The sequence below is a fragment of the Lithobates pipiens genome, unplaced genomic scaffold, assembly GCF_037356315.1.
Source record: "Lithobates pipiens isolate NorthernLeopardFrog02 unplaced genomic scaffold, aLitPip1_a1.2 Scaffold_28, whole genome shotgun sequence".
NCBI classification, from domain to species: domain Eukaryota; kingdom Metazoa; phylum Chordata; class Amphibia; order Anura; family Ranidae; genus Lithobates; species Lithobates pipiens.
In genome coordinates, this window is record NW_027507789.1 from 219,983,817 (window position 1) to 220,004,851 (window position 21,035).

Consider the following 21,035-nt stretch of genomic DNA (forward strand, 5'->3'; position numbering starts at 1 on the left):
GGAGGACAGGTGCACCAGGATATTCAGATCAAAGCTCCATGACACAATGGGAAAGGCCCACTGTGTGTGTGATCCAGGCAATGGTGAGCTGCCACCCTGGGCATTTCCGATGCAAACTTTGTGACAGGCAGAGAGGAGAAAGGAGGCGAGGGAAGGGAGGACTCAGAGAGGCACAACCGGGATGACGTCATCGATACAATCGCGATTCAGCCTTTCTTCTCATTGATGCTGAATCGTTATGCATCGATTATACGATTATTTTCAACACCCCTACTATATAATTGTAATATAGTGTGTCCAGCATGTACACTGTTAGTGTAGCGAATACTTAATTTGAGCCATCTTAGCCGAAAAGGAACTAGTCAACATGACAGTAAAGCTCAAAGTCAGACGTATAAACAGAAAATGCAAAAAAAACGTCCTATCTTTCCACTAAAGATTACTCAGCAATGGCAGAATTAATACAAAAGAAATAGTAAATCTTACATTGTTTTGGTTAGCTATACAACACTATGGTGTTGATTTCATAAAAGCAAATAAAAACTGTTGACTTTACAAGATTGCATATTGCAAGGAAATTACCCCCAGAGTTTAGTGATCTTCCCCCTGCAAAGTTAACAGGCAGTGGAACTTCACTCTCCCAATCAACATTGATTATTTATAAAGTGGTTTTAAAGGCAGGAGTTTTTTTTTTTTAAATCTTAATGCATTCTATGTGGGGCTGCTGATAAGGCAATACAACTGGCCCTGTGGTACTGGGCCCAGGCCTCATCAGCTAAACAAGGGGCATGGGGCAGCTTTATTTGTTCATTTTTGCCCCAATTAATAAATTGATTTTACTAGGCCACACCCCCCGATCCTACTTGCTTACCGGGACTTAACTTACATTTCCCTGGGCCCCCATCACATCAACAGAGGGGCCCAGGAGGTGGGAGCATAGTAGGGACTTTTTTTTTTCATTTTTGGTGAGTAGGCGGATAAAGTCAGGACCGCTGTTCAGGGGTGGAGGCAGGGTTGGGGGGCCCCCGTCAGGAAGTCTGTACGGGGGCCCCATAATTTCTAACAGGAGCCTTCATTTTATGCATGAAGATAAAAAAGCCTTCAGTGTGCAGTAGCCCCCTAATACTTACCCGAGCTCCCTGCGATCCAGTGATGTTGCACGAGGGACTCAGCTGTCCGGGACTCCCCCTTCTCATTGACTGAGACAGCAGCGAAGCGCCATTGGCTCCCATTGCTGTCAAACAATGTCAGTGAGCCAATGAGGAGAGAGAGGGGGCCGGTCCACGGCTCCATGTCTGAATGGACACACGGAGCGGCTGGTCGACTTGGGTGCCCCCATAGTAAGCTGCTTGCTGTGGGGGGGCACTCAACAGGAGGGAGGGGCCCAGGAGCACCAAAGAGGGACTCAAGAAGAGGAGGATCCGGGCTGCTCTGTGAAAAACCAACTGCACAGAGCTGGTAAGTATGACGTTTGTTATTTTGAAACAAAATAAAAAAAGGGAGGCTTTAGTTACATAGTTGGTTGAAAAAAAAAGACACAAGTGCATCAATCATGCTAGCATTAGTAAATAAAAAAGGAAGGTATATCATATTTACTTGTTTTAAACTTTTTTTTTTACATTTCTTCAGTTACTTCCTGGTTTCTTGCCTAGGCAAATGATGTCATACATCCTAGGAGTCTTGGGGAGGGGAGGAGAGGAGGAGGGGTTTTCTCAGCTAAGCACATTCTCCTGCCTGCATGCCTGAGCTAATGGCAGATGGATTCCAGGAAGTAAATGCTACAATAATCATTTTCCCTTGTGATTTTTCAACAAAATAAAGCCTGGAGACTTGGACGGATGGGGGAGTTTGCTTTGACCATTAAAAATTAATTAAATCCTGTTTTTTAGTTTGTGATGCCCAGATGCAGTGAAGATCCGCTTTAAATCACCCCCTGAGCACAGAGAGGAATGGGTAGGTCGTCACGGCTGACTTTCATCCAATACAGTGCCTTGAAAAAGTATTCATACCCCTTGACATTTTCCACATTGTGTCATGTTACAACCAAAAACGTAAATGTATTTTATTGGGATTTTATGTGATAGACCAACACAAAGTGGCTCATAATTGTGAACTGGAAGGAAAATGATAAATGGTTTTCCAAAATATTTACAATTAAATACGTAAAAAAAGTGTGTGGGGGGAGGGGCATTTGTATGGCGCCCCCCGGAGTGAATACTTTGTAGAACCCCCTTTCTCTGCAATTACAGCTGCAAGTCTTTTTGGGGATGTCTCTACCAGCTTTGCACATCTAGAGAGGACATTTCTGCCCATTCTGCAAAATATCTCAAGCTCTGTCAGATTGGATGGAGAGCGTCTGTGATCAGCAATTTTCAGGTCTTGCCACAGATTCTCAATGGGATTTAAGTCTGGACTGTGACTGGGCCATTCTAACACATGGATATGCTTTGACCTAAACCATTCCATTGTAGCTCTGGCTGTATGTTTTGGGTCGTTATCCTGCTGGAAGGTGAACCTCCGCCCCGGTCTCAAGTCTTTTGTAGACACAGGATTTCTTCTGATTGTCCTGTATTTGTCTCCATCCATCTTCCCGTCAACTCTGACCAGCTTCCCTGTCCCCGCTGAAGAAAAGCATCCCCACCACACGAAGCTGCCACCACCATGTCTCACGGTGGGGATGGTGTGTTCAGGGGGATGGGCAGTGTTAGTTTTCCCCCCACACAAAGCGTTTTGCTTTTAGGCCAAAAAGTTGAATTTTGGTCTCATCTGACCAGATCACCTTCTTCCACATGTTTGCTGTGTCCCCCACATGGCTTCTCACAAACTACAAACAGGACTTCTTATGACTTTCTGTCTCCAATGTCTTTCTTCTTGTCACTCTTCCATAAAGGGCAGATTTGTGGAGAGACGACTAATAGTTGTCCTGTGGACAGATTCTCCCCCCTGAGCTGTGGATCTCTGCAGCTCCTCCAGAGTTACCATGGACCTCTTGGCTCTTCTCTGATGAATTCTCTCCTTGCCCGGCCTGGTCAGTTTAGGTGGACGGCCATGACTTGGTAGGTTTGCAGTTGTTTAGTGCTGCGCTTAAAGGCACCTATTTAAATAGGTGAAAAAAAATTGTGCATATCTGACAAACAAACAAGTGAATGGAAAGTCCATGAAATATTTAGGAACAGTCCCAAAATTAATCACTCTGGTGCATCTAGAGCTTAGTTAAAATTCCTCAGATGGCATTCAAGGTTAAATATCTTGTCACCTTCTCAGACTTCAAAGGCTCTTGAAAATGGGTTATAGACAAGTAGAGAAAGTAGATACTCTTAGCGGATGGGTTGGACACATCCACCGTATAGTAGTGTGTCTTGCGAGCTTATGGGGGGGGGGGGGGGCTCCAGCCACTCACCCCAGTGCACCGACCAGATGTTATTTTCCTCTCAGGGTTCCTTGCGGTATCCAGATGGGGAAGATGAGTAGGGTTTCCGTACCATAAACTACTAAGTCATCAACAGGGGCCCCATTGGTTGGTTGTATTTCACTATGCGAGGCGTTTTTTATGCTTTGTCCCTTTTATGGTGAACCCTCACGAGACTTCTGGCACCAAGCTCTACAGTAGTTTATGGTACGGAAACCCTACTCGTCTTCCCCATCTGGATACCGCAAGGAACCCTGAGAGGAAAATAACATCTGGTCGGTGCACTGGGGTGAGTGGCTGGAGCCCCCCCCCCCATAAGCTCGCAAGACACACTACTATACGGTGGATGTGTCCAACCCATCCGCTAAGAGTATCTACTTTCTCTACTTGCCTATAACCCATTTTCAAGAGCCTTTGAAGTCTGAGAAGGTGACAAGATATTTAACCTTCAATGCCATCTGAGGACTTTTAACTAAGCTCTAGATGCACCAGAGTGATTAATTTTGGGACTGTTCCTAAATATTTCATGGACTTTCCATTCACTTGTTTGTTTGTCAGATATGCACAATTTTTTTCACCTATTCAAATAGGTGCCTTTAAGCGCAGCACTAATTTATATATGTTATGTGAACTTGGTTTGTTTGTGTGCTAGCAGCTGGGCTGTGTTCCTCACAGAAATATTGTAGTTTCACTACTCTTCTTCACTTTTGAAATAGCGCAGTGTTTTTTCCTTTTTGTTAGGTTTGCAGTTGTGCCCATACTCTTTCGATTTTCTGATGATGGATTGTACAGAGCTCTGTGAGATGTTCAAAGCTTGGGAGATTTTATTTATAACCTGACCCTGCTTTATACTTCTCCACAACTTTATCCCTGACCTGTCTGGTGTGTTCCTTGGCCTTCATGAAGTTATTTGTTCACTAAGGCTCTCTAACAAACCTCCGAGGGCTTCACAGAACAGTTGTATTTATACTGAGATTAAATGACACACAGGTGGACTCTATTTAGGTGACTTTTGAAGGCAATTGGTTCCACTAGATTTTAGTTAGGGGTATCAGAGTAAAGGGGGCTGAATATAAATCCCCCTCCCCCCCCCCCACACTTTTCACATATTTATTTGTAGGAAATGTTGAAAACCATTTATCATTTTCCTTCCACTTCACAATTATGAGCCACTTTGTGTTGGTCCATCACATAAAATCCAATTAAAATCCATTTAGGCTTTTGGCTGTAACATGACAGAATGTGGAAAATGTGAAGGGGTATGAATACTTTTTCAAGGCACTGTGAAAACGATAGCTGCCAGGCTGTGTCTGCGCCCCTGACTTAGAGCAAGCAAGTAAGGGCATGTCCCTTGTACCCCGGCTTAGGATGGCAGCCAGGCCACTGGCATTTTCTCCTGGAAAAAGGTCCCCAGGTACAGGATTTGTAGAAAAAAAAAAAAAAAAAAAAAAAAACGCACGTACCATTGAATTCTTGACGGTTTGCAGTAGTCGCTCGTGCTGTTCCGCTATCGCCAGCGCTGCAGAGTGAACTTTATGATAGATGGCTTCACCTTCTCTGGTTTGGAAGATAAAGAGGCCCTCCCCCGTGTCACACATCCTGCCAACAGACAAACACAAAAAAAAACAAAAAAAACACATGATGAGACTAGACTGCGGCTCCAGCCAAATACATTAGTCTTTCCGCGCCTACGTCCAAGACTGCCCGCTGCGATCGCTGCGCTTCCATCCCAACCTGTGCAAACAGCAGACCGATAAGAACATCATCAGCCTCAGATGTCCGTATGGAGGCACAACCATTGGCTGGACTCACAAAGCGCCTTTCCAGATACTGGATTTAAAGCACCGCTAAGCCCAAAACCGAAAAAACTTAATGTGTTGGAGCTTACCAGCTGGCTGTATTCGTTTTTTGATTTTTTTTTTTTTTTTTTTTAACATTTAAGAACATTTTCAGCAGGTACAGAACATGTCTGTTGAGGATGACAGAAATCAAATGTCCTGATCACGTCCTGCGAGATGAACTGGAAGCATAGAACCCTCCTATCTTCCTTCTGCAAACTACTAATTCCATCATTCTCAATGTCGGGGGTCTCCAAACTTCCCAAACAAAGGGCCAGTTTACTGCCCTTCAGACTTTAGATGGGCCGGAGTGTGGCCAGTGGAAATAGAAAATGTCCTGGCGGCAGTGGGAGTAAATGATTTCCCAGACATGGTGGTCAGGGCCCCATTGTTGGTGTCAGTGAGAAGAATAGTGCCCCATCATTGGTGTTGGTGGAAGGAATAGGGCCCAATCATTGGTGTCAGTGAGAGGAATAGCGCCCCATCATTGGTGTCAGTGGGAGAAATAGCGCCCCATCATTGGTGTCAGTGAGAGGAATAGTGCCCCATCATTGGTGTCAGTGAGAGGAATAGTGCCCCATCATTGGTGTCAGTGGGAGGAATAGTGCCCCCATCATTGGTGTCAGTGAAAGGAATAGTGTCCCCATCATTGGTGTCAGTGAGAGGAATAGTGCCCCCATCATTGGTGTCAGTGAGAGGAATAGTGCCCCCATCATTGGTGTCAGTGAGAGGAATAGTGCCCCCATCATTGGTGTCAGTGAGAGGAATAGTGCCCCCATCATTGGTGTCAGTGAGAGGAATAGTGCCCCCATCATGGGTGTCAGTGAAAGGAATAGTGTCCCCATCATTGGTGTGAGAGGAATGGTGACCCCATCATTGGTGTCAGTGAGAGGAATGGTGCCCCCATCATTGGTGTCAGTGAGAGGAATAGTGCCCCCATCATTGGTGTCAGTGAGAGGAATAGTGCCCCATCATTGGTGTCAGTGAGAGGAATAGTGCCCCATCATTGGTGTCAGTGAGAGGAATAGTGCCCCATCATTGGTGTCAGTGAGAGGAATAGTGCCCCATCATTGGTGTCAGTGAGAGTAATAGTGCCCCATCATTGGTGTCAGTAAGAGGAATAGTGCCCCATCATTGGTGTCAGTGAGAGGAATAGTGCCCCATCATTGGTGTCAGTGAGAGGAATAGTGCCCCATCATTGGTGTCAGTGAGAGGAATAGTGCCCTATCATTGGTGTCAGTAAGAGGAATAGTGCCCCATCATTGGTGTCAGTAAGAGGAATAGTGCCCCATCATTGGTGTCAGTGAGAGGAATAATGCCCCATCATTAGTGGCGGTGGAAAGAATAGTGCCTTGGATGGGAAATAGTGGCCCTTTATTGGTTTCAATGGGAGGAATAGTGCCCCATTATTGGTTTTGGTGGAAGGAATAGTGCCTCCTACCAGTGAGAGGAATAGTGTTCCATTATTGGTGTCAGTGGGAGAAATAGTACCCCATCATTGGCGTTGGTGAAATTAATAGTGCCCCATAATTGTTGTCAGTGGGAGAAATAGTGCCCCATTATTGGTGTTGGTGGAAAGAATAGTGCCCCATTACTGGTGTTGGTGGAAGGAATAGTATCCCATCATTGGTTTCAATGAGAGGAATAGTACCTCATATCAGTGGGAGAAGTCATGCCCCATAATTGGTTCAGTGAGAGGACTCGTGCCCCATCATTGGTGTTGGTGGAAGGAATAGTGCCCCATTATTGATTTCAATGGGAGGAATAGTGCCCCATCATTGGTGTTGGTGGAAGGAATAGTGCTTCGTATCAGTGGGAGAAATAGTGCCCCATCATTGGTGTCAGTGGGAGGAACAGTGGGCCATCATTGGTGTCAGTGGGAGGAATAGTGCCCCATCATTGGTTTTGGTGGAAGGAATAGTGCCTCGTACCAGTGAGAGGAATAGTGTTCCATTATAAGTGTCAGTGGGAGGAATAGTACCCCATCATTGGCGTTGGTGAAATGAATAGTGCCCCATAAATTGTTGTCAGTGGGAGAAATAGCTCCCCAAGGGCCAGATAAATGCAAGCAAAGGACCACATCTGGCCAGTGGGCCACAGTTTGGAGACCGCTGCTCTACATAATGAAGGTACCCAAAAGCTGACAAGTCTGAAATCCACCCTGGGTGGCAAGCATGGCTCCTCCACAGACACAGTACAGTGGGTGAGCACAGCCACCCAGGACTCGGAGCAGAACTGTGTTATTTACAGGATCACCAGGTGAAAAAAAAGGCAAACTAAAACCTTAAAGGAAAACAAATGCAGCCACCACATCTAGGGACTGGAAAGCTGCCCCATATATTACATTTTTGTTTTTTCGGTTTAGATTTTCATTAAAAAGGCAAAGTAAATGCATGCTAGTGAGCACATATTTTCAGTAATTACCACAAGGTTAAATGTAAAGGGGCACATTTATAAAATAGTGAATGTGACTTTACCCAAACAATAAAGTAGAATTCCACCCGAAATCTAACTAGTCTTAAAAATGCCCCCTCCCCCTTCTAACACCTACGCTGACTAACCTCTGTAAAATAAAAAGAAAGAAAAGGGGATGTACTTACCTTTTTCAGCCCCCTGAGGTCTGGTCAGATCCGGCCCCCCCTGTGTTGGCCAGCAGCGGCTGCAGGGGAGAGGAAGGAGCTAGCCTATGGGTGACGTCAGCGCTCCTGTAATTCCCAGCTGTTGTCTCTCCTCTTCTTTGCAGCGGCTGCTGACTGACAAAGGGTATCAAGTGACTGGAACGGGCTGAATGAGTAAGTATATACACAAGTACAACAAGAACCAAGAAATGGGATTTAAAAAAAAAAAATGTGCCAAAACACAACAATACAAACAATATAAAAAAATATCAAAATAGAAACATATAAAAATCAACATATTGTTGTCAGAAATAACCATACAATACATGAAACAACCGATTGGATCTCAATTTGAAATGTTTTGCATGTTCACATGTTTCTCCAAACAATGGCTTCCTCAGGAGAACTTTTATCAGACACTGCATATATGGTCACTGCGTGTTGATAAGTATTTATGTGAAAATCCAGCAGATCTCTCACAAGATCTATTGTGGCTCTTTGGGACTGCTTGAGCTCATTTGAAAACCATCTGTGGCTTTCTTCTCCACTTTGTCAATGGAAAATAACTGGGTTATCCTCCAAAATAGGATCTATTGCTGCCCACTGTTTTTACAGCTGGGGGGCGTCTTTCTGCCTCTCAGTTATTTCACCAATTTATCCATTTTGTCCATTCCTGCGAATTTGGGATTGTATATCTGCTGGATTTTAATGCTAAACACTTATCAACATACAGTGCCCTTATATGCAGTAACTAATAAAAGTTCTCCTGAGGAAGCCATTGTTTGGCGAAACATGTAGATATATGGTCACTGTATGCTGATAAGTATTTAGCATTACAATCCAGCAGATATATGGCTCCATATTCACAGGGATGGACAAAATGGATAAACTGGTGGAATAACAGAGAAAGGCAGAAAGACGGCCCCTATTGGCCCATCCGTAAAAAAAACAGTGGGCAGCAATAAATCCTATTTTGGAGGATAACCCAGTTGTTTTCCTTTGCCAAAGTGGAGAAGAAAGCCACAGATGGTTTTCAAACAAGCTCAAGCAGTCCCAAAGAGCCACAATAGATCTTGTGAGATATTGTGAAGAACATTCCTCTCCCTCTCCTGTACTCAGCCATATATCTGCTGGAGTTTAATGCTAAACACTTATCAGCACACAGTGACCATATATGCAGTGCCTGATAAAAGTTCTCCTGAGGAAGCCATGGTTTGGCGAAACATGTAGAGATCTAATCAATTTCATCTGTTTCATGTATTGTATGGTTAATTCTAACAATAGGTTGATTTTTTCGATGTTTCTAAATAAAGTTTAGATTTTTTATTTTTTATTTTTATATATATTCTTTGTATTGTTGTGTTTTGGCACCTTTAAAATCCCATTTCTTGGTTCTTGTTATATAAAGGTTATGTGGTGCTGATGACTCTCTCTCAGATATTCAGCAAACCTGTCTTTAAGTATATACAAGGTGTCTAAAAAGTTCAGTGAATGGTCTGCTATCTCAACGGAAACGTGGACCAGGTGCGCCCGCATGCACTTGGCTATCCAGAGACACGTCAAAAAGCACCACCTAGGGTGGAGTACACGTGACCACCAAGATAAACCCGCTTCGGGCAGTCGAACGTAGTCGGTGCGAGAGGCAGGGTCACGGTGCAATGGAGCAATGAGTGAACATCAAGTTCTCCCGAATTCTACAAATTGGAGAAAATGGAGAAGCATTAAATGTTGGTGTAAGTGTACGGGACGGATGCCGTGAGCAGAAGATGTGTTGACGCCTTATCTAAGGGAAGGAAAGGACTGAGGCTGAGCCACATTTGTGTCGGCCATTGATAAGCAGAACCCCAGACTTGATCGAGCGAGTTCGAAAAATGCTGGCACGAGATCGGCAATTGATTCTACGATTGATGGTGGAGGAATTAGGCATTAGCAAGGACATGGTGCCCACCAATGTCCGTGAAGACGTGGGGATCTGTTCCTGGTTTGTGCCGCACAAGCGGACAGAAGACCAGAAAAACAAAAAGGGATGGAAAACTGGAGATTTCATTACCATGTGTGACCAGGATCCATCATTTCTGCCAACCATTGTCACAGGGGATGAGATCTGGTGATACCAGTTCCATCCGGAAATCCAAGTGTCAACCAATGGATTGGCATTCACCGTCTTCCCCTCCAAGGTCAAGATAAGACTACGTCGGCAATCCAAGAATTTGTGACGGCGTTTCCTGCGATCGATTCCTAAAGAGGTCTTTGCCGATAGTTTCCAGAAGCTTTATGAACGTTGCCAGAAGCGTGTTCTGGAGGACCGCAATTATTTTAACCACTTCCAGCCCAAGGACATCATATGACGTCCTTCACTTTCAGTGGTGATATCTGAATGATGGGTGCAGCTGCAGGCATCATTCAGAAGACATCTTTTTCAGCCAGCGATTTTGTGCACCGTAAGAATGATCATAGTGGCAGTTCAGCCGCTTGAACGTTCTTACAGGCGGCAGGAGGGGACGTCATCGACCCCCCCACCCCCGCCTCCCGCCACCTTCCTGTGCCATCGGGGACCCGGAGAAAGAATCCCCCGCCGCATGAAGAGCATAGAGGTTTCCAGTGACCAGGTGGTTACCAGTCATCTCTATGACCGTCCGAGGCCTGGGCGTGACGTTATTACGTCACGTTCCGGGCCGCGGATGTAAACAAAGCCGAGATCTCCGCTGGGAAGCATCCGATCTGTCACTTTTTTTTTTGATCTGATGGTTTCCAGCCTGGGAGGAGAGATGTGGGGTTTTATAGATCTCACCTTATCTCCATAAAGAGGACCTGTCACACAGCCATTCCTATTACATGGGATGTTTATGTTCCTTGTAATAGGAATAAAATGATCAAAAAAAAACATTTAAATAGAAAGTGTAAAAAAAAAAAAAAATGAAGTAAAATATACTATGAAATAAATAAAATTGAAAGAGAAAGTGTAAAAATAATTAAGTAAAATAAACAATGAAAAAAATAATTATTTTTACGCTTTCTCTTTAAATTGTTTATTTTACTTAATTATTTTGACACTTTCTCTTTAAATTGTTTAAGTGAAATAAACAATGAAAAAAAAATAAGCACAATTTAAAGAGAAAGTGTAAAAATAATTAAGTAAAATAAACAATGAAAAAAAATTATTATTTTTACGCTCTTTAAATTGTTTAAGTAAAATAAACAAACAATGAAAAAAAATAAACACAATTTAAAGAGAAAGTGTAAAAATAATTAAGTAAAATAAACAATGAAAAAAAAGGAATACAATTTAAAGTGGGAGTCCACCGGGACGCCGCGTTTTTTTTTTTTATTAAAAGCCAGCAGCTACAAATACTGCAGCTGCTGACTTTTAAAATAAGGACACTTACCTGTCCAGCGCGCCCGCGATGTCGGCACCCGAAGCCGATCTCTAGGTCGCCTGTCGGGTGCTGCCGCCGCCATCTTGGGTATGGGAATCAGGAAATGGAGCCTTTCGGCTTCATTTCCCGGTTCCCTACTGCGCATGCGCGAATCGCGCTGCGCAATAAGGACGCTCCCCGCTGCCTCTGGGATCTGTGTGTTTCCCAGCAGGCAGCGGGGCACTTGTGGGAAGGGGCGTAAGTTACGCCCCTTTCCGCAGAGAGCTATCCCGGAAGTGGGTGCAGATACCTGGATTATTCAGGTAACTGCTCCCCCCTCCCCCCTGAAAGGTGCCAATTGTGGCACCGGAGGGGGGGAGGGTTCCGATGAGCAGAAGGTCCACTTTAGGGTGGACCTCCGCTTTAAAGAGAATGTGTAAAAAAAAAAAAAAAAGAAAGTAAAATAAAGCGTGCTCTCCCCCTCCCCCCCCCCCCCCGTGTGCTCACGCACAGAAGCAAAAGCACGCATAAGTCCCGCCCACATATGTAAACACCGTTCAAATCGTTAGAGCGTGAGCAACAATTCTAGTAGTAGACCTAAAGCGTCGCCCATGGAGATTTTTAAGTACCAAGGTTTGGCGCAATTTTAAAGCGGGACGTGTTAGATATCTATTTACTTGGGGTAACAACATCTTTCACATTATTGAAAAAAAAAAATGAATAAAAAAAAATAAAAAATCGGGCTAACTTTACTGTTTAGAAAGAGTGTAACACCGCTCAGACTGTGGATAAAGATTTCCCCTGTGGGTGCTGGACCCGGCTAGTAATTGAAGAAAAACAAGTTTTCACGTGTCGTGTGCGATTTATCCGTGTGAAACCGGTCTACCAATGTTCCTGTAACGTCCTGTCTACGTCCTTTGGCACTTTGACAGTAAAGTAACTATTCTACAGAAGTTCTTCCTTCCTTGGTGTGCGACCAGTCTTCTTTTTCTTCAATAACTTTACTGGTTTTGTTATTTTTTAATTCATGAAGCTGTTTTTTTTTTTTTTTTTTCAAAAAAAAAAAAAAAAACGCGTTTGAAAAATTGTTGCGCACATACCGTGCGACATAAAAAGTTGTTTCCTAGCGTGTCTGGGAAAAAAAAAAAAAACACATTTGGGGATTCTGAGTCATTTTCTAGCAAGAAAAAAAAATGATGATTTTTTTTACCTGTAGGAGAAGAGTGCCAGAATAGGCCCCGGTATGGAAGTGGTAATTTGTTTGTATTTTCTGTTTTCTGATACCATTCACCAAACTTTTTAGACACACCCCCTGCGTCTGTTTTATACCGGATAACTTGGCCATAGATGGATCGAAAAATTCTTCTGGTTCAGCAGGGATTGGGCAAATTTTCGATCCATCTATGGCCGTCCCATGGAGAGGTGTGACTCACTATTCAGCTTACTTTTTGTTTGTTTGTTTGTTTGTTTTTCTTAACTTTATTTGAAGTGTGGTAGTAGTGACACTTCGTTGATGTTTACATACAGCAGAGCTGCAATGCAGTGATATCTTCTGTGCTGCGGAAAAATGTAGGCATGGCAGCCATTTTTTTTTTTTTGCACCATACATCACACCAGCATTGAAGAGTGAACAGGGCGCACCAACAGTAATTGTTATCCAGTCTTCCAAATAGAACTTTTATTTATTTACTGTACTTTGCCCATGCAAGGTTTACTTTAATATGGATGTACACAGCAGCCTGCAATTACCTTCTGAATATACCCCTACCTAGCCAATCACCAGTGAGAACAAAGAAGCATACGCTGGTCCTGACCTCAGTTCGGAACTCGTGCTTGTATAGTCAGTGATCCCATATTGTGCCAATACAGCTATAATGTCCCAGTGAGGTTATCACATATACCTTTTATTTATTTTTTATATGTATTTATTTATATTTTTTTATACACACAAACTTGTTATGACTACACTGGTGAACACATGTAGATTTGTATTGGTTTTACACAATGGGATCATGTGATGTTTGACCCCCAAACCCCATTGTGAGTGATTGGAGCTTATGACATAGAGGAGTGATGGCGAACCTTGGCACCACAGATGTTTTGGAACTACATTTCCCATGATGCTCAACTACACGGCAGAGTGCATGAGCATCATGTAGTTCCAAAACATCTGGGGTGCCAAGGTTTGCCCATCACTGACTTAGGGTAATAGCGATGGAGAAGTATCTACTGTACATCAGTTCTCAGCTGTACATCGTTTTGCTCTGAAGAAGAAGAAGAGGGGCTATCCCTCCAAACGCGTAAGCCAGACTGGACACGGAGGGGGGGGGGGGGGGGGGGGGTCTTCCTCTTCGTACTGGAGCGGTGGGGATCTGGCTGCAGTCACACCCATGTTATAGGACAGTGATGCCGAATTATGTGCCACTTTGTGTTGGTCTATCACAGTGACGGTGAACCTTGGCACCCCAGATGTTTTGGAACTACATTTCCCATGATGCTCATGCACTCTGCAGTGTAGTTGAGCATCATGGGAAACGTAGTTCCAAAACATCTGGGGTGCCAAGGTTCACCATCACTGTTATAGGACATGCTAGTCTTTGTCATGCGTTTTTGAGCATGTTACTTGTTTTTACATAAACAATAACATTTTATAATGGTAACGTGCTAGGCTGGTGCGCCCTTCCCTTTGTTGTTTTGTAGTGACATGTTTAAGGCCCCTGACCATCTCTACTATCTCTTGGGGACTCTATTGGTGAGATCTCTGCACTAAGCTCCCAGCTTTGCATACCTGCTGTGCCCATTGTGAAGGGTTCCCACCATCCCTGTGCCAAGTTCCCGGGTCTGTACACCCGTTGTGCCCATTATGAGGGGTTCCCACCATCCCTGTGCCAAGTTCCCGGGGGTCTGTACACCCGCTGTGCCCATTATGAGGGGTTCCCACCATCCCTGTGCTGGCTTCCTGGGTCTGTACACCCGCTGTGCCCATTATGAGGGGTTCCCACCATCCCTGTGCTGAGTTCCTGGGTCTGTACACCCGCTGTGCCCATTATGAGGGGTTCCCACCATCCCTGTGCTGAGTTCCTGGGTCTGTACACCCGCTGTGCCCATTATGAGGGGTTCCCACCATCCCTGTGCTGGCTTCCTGGGTCTGTACACCCGCTGTGCCCATTATGAGGGGTTCCCACCATCCCTGTGCTGAGTTCCTGGGTCTGTACACCCACTGTGCCCATTATGAGGGGTTCTCACCAACCCTGTGCTAAGTTCCCTGGTCTGTACACCCACTGTGCCCATTATGAGAGGTTCCCACCATCCCTGTACTGAGTTCCCGGGTCTGTACACCCACTGTGCTCATTATGAGGGGTTCCCACCATCCCTGTGCTGGCTTCCTGGGTCTGTACACCCGCTGTGCCCATTATGAGGGGTTCCCATCATCTCTGTGCTGAGTTCCCAGGTCAACACACCCACTGTGCCCATTATGAGGGGTTCCCACCATCCCTGTCCCGAGTTCCCAGGTCTGTACACCTGTTGTGTCTATTATGAGCATTTTTTTCAGCACTAAGCTCCCAGCTTTGCATACCTGCTGTGCCCATTGTGAAGGGTTCCCACCATCCCTGTGCCAAGTTCCCGGGTCTGTACACCCATTGTGCCCATTATGAGGGGTTCCCACCATCCCTGTGCTGAGTTCCTGGGTCTGTACACCCGCTGTGCCCATTATGAGGGGTTCTCACCAACCCTGTGCTAAGTTCCCTGGTCTGTACACCCACTGTGCCCATTATGAGAGGTTCCCACCATCCCTGTACTGAGTTCCCGGGTCTGTACACCCACTGTGCCCATTATGAGAGGTTCCCACCATCCCTGTACTGAGTTCCCGGGTCTGTACACCCACTGTGCTCATTATGAGGGGTTCCCACCATCCCTGTACTGAGTTCCCGGGTCTGTACACCCACTGTGCTCATTATGAGGGGTTCCCACCATCCCTGTACTGAGTTCTCGGGTCTGTACACCCACTGTGCTCATTATGAGGGGTTCCCATCATCTCTGTGCTGAGTTCCCAGGTCAACACACCCACTGTGTCCATTATGAGGGGTTCCCACCATCCCTGTCCCGAGTTCCCAGGTCTGTACACCTGTTGTGTCTATTATGAGCATTTTTTTCCCCCATATCCCTGCTGTTTATTTTAAAACACAAAAGATTTGGGAACACCCTGAATTAGGTGGGAACAAGGTGAGGGAATGATGTCCAGGAGACCTCACCACCAAGATAGAAGAATGCTTGATGTCCACCAGAATTCCTGCTTTGGTGCCCCACATAACAACACATCCTGCCCATCTTATTTACTCCAGCTCTGTTACAATGGAAGACCATGGGGTACAAGTCTGAGTCAACAGCTTTTGGTTTGACCTCCGGGAAGGCTTTGCTGACAAACACCACAGGCAGTACTAATTTAAAGCTATGGACACAACGTACAAAACTCCATTCAAACACACAGACTGCGATAAAGAGACAATTAGGCCCCACCGCCCCAATCAAACACACCTGTCTACATGCACCATACATGGCCTCACAACTTACCTGACTGTCCACCTGTATACACCAATACAGGAAGTGATGTCATTTCTGAGACACGGATCACCTGCAAATCATCCACTGATGTCGGGACTGGGTTGGGCATTATTGGCCTTTTTTTTGAGGGTTTTGCCTTGGAGAATGAATATTCATTAGATGTCTTTTAAGATCTGTGAGAGGTTTACTATTAGAACCAAAGGCAACGTACTTTTTTTTTTTTTTCAATATGAATAGAGTAAGTGAGATTTTTCTTCACTTCCTTTCTCAAAGTAACAACAAGAAGTGAGAAAAAAAATCTCTGTAAAATGAGAGAATCCCCGGTTGACACCAGAACTAGTGTCCCCCATTGCAAAAATGTCTTCTCTGTTCCTGTTTTGGTGACAACTCAAAATCTAGTATTTTGAGTTGTCCAGTCCCGACATCAGTGGATGATTTGCAGGTGATCCGTGTCTCAGAAATGACATCACTTCCTGTATTGGTGGACAGTCGGGTAAGTTGTGAGGTCATGTATGGTGTATGCAGACAGGTGTGTTTGGGGCGGTGGGGCCTAATTTTCGCTTTACCTCAGTCTATGTTTGAATATAGTTGTGTACAGACATCTCAATGACTTTGTACCCAAGGTAGAGCCGTCTCCCATAGCTTTAAATTAGTACTGTCAGTGGTGTTTGCCAGCAAAGGCTTCCTGGAAGTCAAACCAATAGCTGTTGACTCAGAGAAGCTGGAGTGAATAAGATGGGCAGGATGTGTTGTTATGTGGGGCACCAAAGCAGGAATTCTGGTGGACATCAAGCATTTTTCTATCTTGGTGGTGAGGTCTCCTGGACATCATTCCCTCGCCGTGTTCCCAAATCTTTAGTATTTTAAAATAAACAGCAAGGATACTGGAAGAAATGCTCAATATAGACACAGCGGGTGTACAGACCCAGGAATTCAGCACAGGGATGGTGGGAATCCCTCATAATGGGCACAGCAGGTGTACAGACCCAGGAATTCAGCACAGGGATAGTGGGAACTCCTTTATAATGGGCATATCATGTATATAGACCTGGGAACTCAGCACAGGGATGGTGGGAGCCCCTCATAATGAGCACAGGGGGTGTACAGATCCGGTGTTCTGGCAGATAGTGTCCGCCCCGTACTGCGCATGCGCAGTACGGAGCTGAAGAAGCTTCGGAAAATCTCCGAAGATTAACGGCGCCTGCGCCGTGAGTGGAGGTGGTAGCCCCACCATCCAAGCGGACATAGGGTTGGGAAAATTAGAGGGCCCCTCACAGGCTCGCTTCGCTCCCCACGCTTCGGGCTCGGCCTCGCTGCCCTCGGCTCTTTTATATTCCAAATTTATGTCCACTTGGATGGTGGGGATAGAACCTGGACTCACGGCGCAGGCACCGCTCATCTTCAGGTATTTTCGGAATCTGTGTGTGCTGTGTACTGCACATGCGCAGTACACAGCGGACACTATCCGATGGGGGACAGTATATGATAGGACACCGGAACTCAGAGCAGGGATGGTGGGAATCCCTCATAATGGGCACAGCAGGTGTACAGACCCAGAAACTTAGCACAGGGATGGTGGGAACCCTTAATAATGGGCACAGTAGTTGTACAGACCCGGGAACTCAGAACAGGGATGGTGGGAATCCCTCATAATGGGCACAGCAGGTGTACAGACTCAGGAACTCAGCACAGGGATGGTGGGAACCATTCATAATGGGCACAGCGGGTGTACAGACCCGGGAACTCAGCACAGGGATGGTGGGAACCATTCATAATGGGCACAGCGGGTGTACAGACCCAGGAACTCAGCACAGGGATGGTGGGAACCATTCATAATGGGCACAGCGGGTGTACAGACCCAGGATCTTAGCACAGGGATGGTGGGAACCCCTCATAATGAGCACAGCGGGTGTACAGTTGCTTAGTCAATGCTGACTAGGGGGAGCAAAGGGATCTGCTGGGTCACTGATGGAAAGTGGTGGCTAGGAGGAGCTGAGCAAAACAACTTACATAATTTTGGTATTTCTGCTGTGAGCTTTGAGGATGAATTTGCTCTGAAAGCCTGCAGATACAGAGGTCAACAAGGACTTGTTCTAAAGTTCATTTACTGCTTGTTAAAAATATGCAAATACTTAAATGTCCCCAGCCTGGCCACAGGAATAGTTTCATCAGCCTTTTTAATGATATGCACACATCAGCTCGGGCTTTCAATGAGAAAGTTTTCTTATAGTTATATATAGAGAGGGCTCCCCTCTTTGCAGAGGTGTAAAGTGTTTGTGCAGCATTCTAGAGACATTCTTCTAGTCGGGTTTCAGCCGTGAAAATCTCTCTGCCCTTTTAATTAATCGTTCCTAATGTTTCGTCTACACCCACCTGCCAGCTTCAAAGGTGAACCAGGCTGGGTCTCGCCCGTACCTCCGTAGGGAGCTTAGCGGCCAAGACACCAGCTTCAGCCTCGGATTTTGTACGTCCCACAGGCAGATATTCTCGCAGGTGATCTGCAGCGTGCATTCCCCGTGGACATCTAAATTGGGAGACGGCATCAAATACACATTGAATCTCTCTGGGAGAAAAAAAGATGATTAGTCTGCAATCTGCGTAGGAGAGCCATCACACAAACACGTCATCATCATCATCATCATCATATCAATACAATTCAGAACCTGAGACATTTTATTTAAAGACTCTTCAGCAGTCCTTCTGATATGTATGAATGTTTTACAAAGATTGGGCACCGCGGGTAAACTCCAGGAAAACAGCTAGCTACAAGGATGAAATACACAATATTACCAAGTCTTGGGATGCCTGCCTTTACACACACATGAACGTTAATGGCATCCCAGTCTTAGTCTGTAGGGTTCAATATTGAGTTGGCCCGCCCTTTGCAGCTATAACAGCTTCAACTCTTCTAGGAAGGCCGTCCACAAGGTTTAGGAGTGTGTCTATGGGGATGTTTGACCATTCTTCCAGAAGAGCATTAGTGAGGTCAGGCACTAATGAAGGCCTGGCTCACAGTCTCCACTCTAATTCATCCCAAAGTTGTTCCATCAGGTTGAGGTCAATCAAGTTCCTCCACCCCAAACTCGCTCATCCATGTCTTTATGGACCTTGTTTTGTGCACTGGTTCAAACCATTTGGCGGAGGGGGGGATTATGGTGTGGGATTGTTTTTCAGGGGTTGGGCTTGGCCCCTTAATTCCAGTGAAGGGAACTCTTAGCCCTTGTACACACGGTCGGAGATTCCGACAACCAAATCCGCCGGAGTTATTCCGACGGATTAATTCCGGAAGAGGTCCGGAAGTGATGTTGCATACACACGGTCGGACTAAATTGTCGGAAAATCCGATTGTACATAATGTGATGACGTTATTTCGTTACGACGGGACTACATTCAGGCTAGTAGCCAATAGTTTTGGTCTAGGAATTTGATCTGAGCATGTGTGGCACTTTGTCCGTCGGAATAGGCTACACATGATCGGAGTATGTCCGATAGGAGCATTTTGTCGGAAAATTTTATCGGCAAGTTGGAAAACTTGGTCCGTCGGATATTCCGACGGAAACAGTCCGATGCAGACCACACACAGTCGGAATATCCGACAAAACGGTCCGATAGAAAACATTCCGACAGAATCTCTGACCGTGTGTACAAGGGCTTAAGGTGTCAGCAAGACATTTTGGACAATTTCATGCCCCCACCTTTGTGAGAACAGTTTGGGGACGGCCCCTTCCTGTTCCAACATGACTGCACACCAGTGCACAAAGCAAGGTCCATAAAGACACGGATGAGTGAGTTTGGGGTAGAGGAACTTGACTGGCCTGCACCCCAACCGGATAGAACACCTTTGGGATGAATTAGAGCAGAGACTGCGAGCCAGGCCTTCTCACCCAACACCAGTGCCTGACCTCACTAATGTGCTTCTGGAAGAATGGGCAAACGTTCCCATAGACACACTCCTAAACCCTGTGGACGGCCTTCCCAGAAGAGTTGAAGCTGTTATAGCTGCAAAGGGCGGGGCCAACTCAATATTGAACACTACGGGCTAAGACTGGGATGTCTTTAAAGTTCATGTGCGTGTAAAGGCAGGTGTCCCAATACTTTTGGTAATATAGTGTATCCCTCAAAACAAAAATGATCTTAGGAGATAAGAGGCAACTGACTCGTCATTACAGTCATGTGATGAATGTTGGTTCAGCTGAGACAATCATTCACAAATGGAGTGGAGTTCCATCAATACTGCTGATTTGGGACAGCATGCAGATGTTTCAAGAGGCAGCTCAAGCTACAAATAACGTTCAGGAATGCTGGAAAGCATATGTTTAATAGACAAGAGATTAGTACCTACCGTTCTGCTCTCTCTCCACTCCAGAAGCTAACAGGTCTGGTTCTCCCAAACTGATGTCGCTGATCCGAGTCCCAAGGCACTCTGTGTGCAGAATCTTGCACCATTCATCCGCCTCCAACTCTGAATGACATCACACATAAAGGAAACGTTATTGGGCTCTAAAACAACTCCTAAAGGCATCGTACAGGTCAGAACCGAACTCCTTTTTAAAGCCCAACTCCAGCCAAAATGTTTTATTTTATTGTGGAGAAGGGTTGGGGCTTTAGTCAGGTTTTTATCTCTGTGTCCTTGTTGAGGAAATTTCTGGGAAATCTCACCCATGTGGACAAAAATAAAAAATAGATACATTTTTAGTAGTGTTACGGACCAGAACCTCTATTGCTATCTGTGGCATTATATGCCAGTGACAACTGCTTCCTTCGTTTCTTGTACTGGTGTCGAACAAACAGGAAGGGAATCTCCCCAATGGGGACCCAGAAATAAAAACCTGAAATAATTTGTCTACTCTCTGTAAAAAAAAAAAAAAAAAAAAAGCCTGCAATTAGGATTCAAAGAAGCCATCCCTATAATAACCCAGTTATTCTGTTATCTACATTTTGATCAGATCTTTAAATAAAATTACATAAAAAGCACTGACTAGCATTAGTAAAAAGGAAGGCATCCTAACTACACTAAATGGGCAAAAGTTTGTAGACCACTGCCCATCACATCAACATTATATGGCCAAAAGTCTGTGGACCTGTGACCTTCAAACCTACATTATATGGCTAAAAGTTTTTGGATCCCTGGCCTTCACATCAACATTATATGGCTAAACGTCTGCAGACCCGTGGCCTTTACATCTACATTATATGGCCAAACGTCACGGTTGCCATGCCATCATATCTACATTATGTATCCAATACTCTG

The 21,035-nt window shown here is 45.2% G+C and overlaps 1 protein-coding gene across 3 annotated transcripts in view; it reads right to left on the reverse strand.

The window, feature by feature from the left end:
* Nucleotides 1-21,035, reverse strand: part of DOK5 (docking protein 5) — a 333,902-nt gene that overhangs the window by 208,914 nt on the left and 103,953 nt on the right. For 2 of the 3 annotated variants that reach the window (XM_077460548.1, XM_077460547.1), the window contains exons 4-6: nt 20,127-20,246; nt 18,158-18,347; nt 4,873-5,008 (exon numbers count right to left, since the gene is read on the reverse strand). In XM_077460548.1, coding sequence (XP_077316674.1) covers nt 4,873-5,008; nt 18,158-18,347; nt 20,127-20,246 — 446 coding nt within the window. The remainder of the gene's footprint in view (nt 1-4,872; nt 5,009-18,157; nt 18,348-20,126; nt 20,247-21,035) is intronic. The other variant, XM_077460549.1, reaches the window with a different exon arrangement.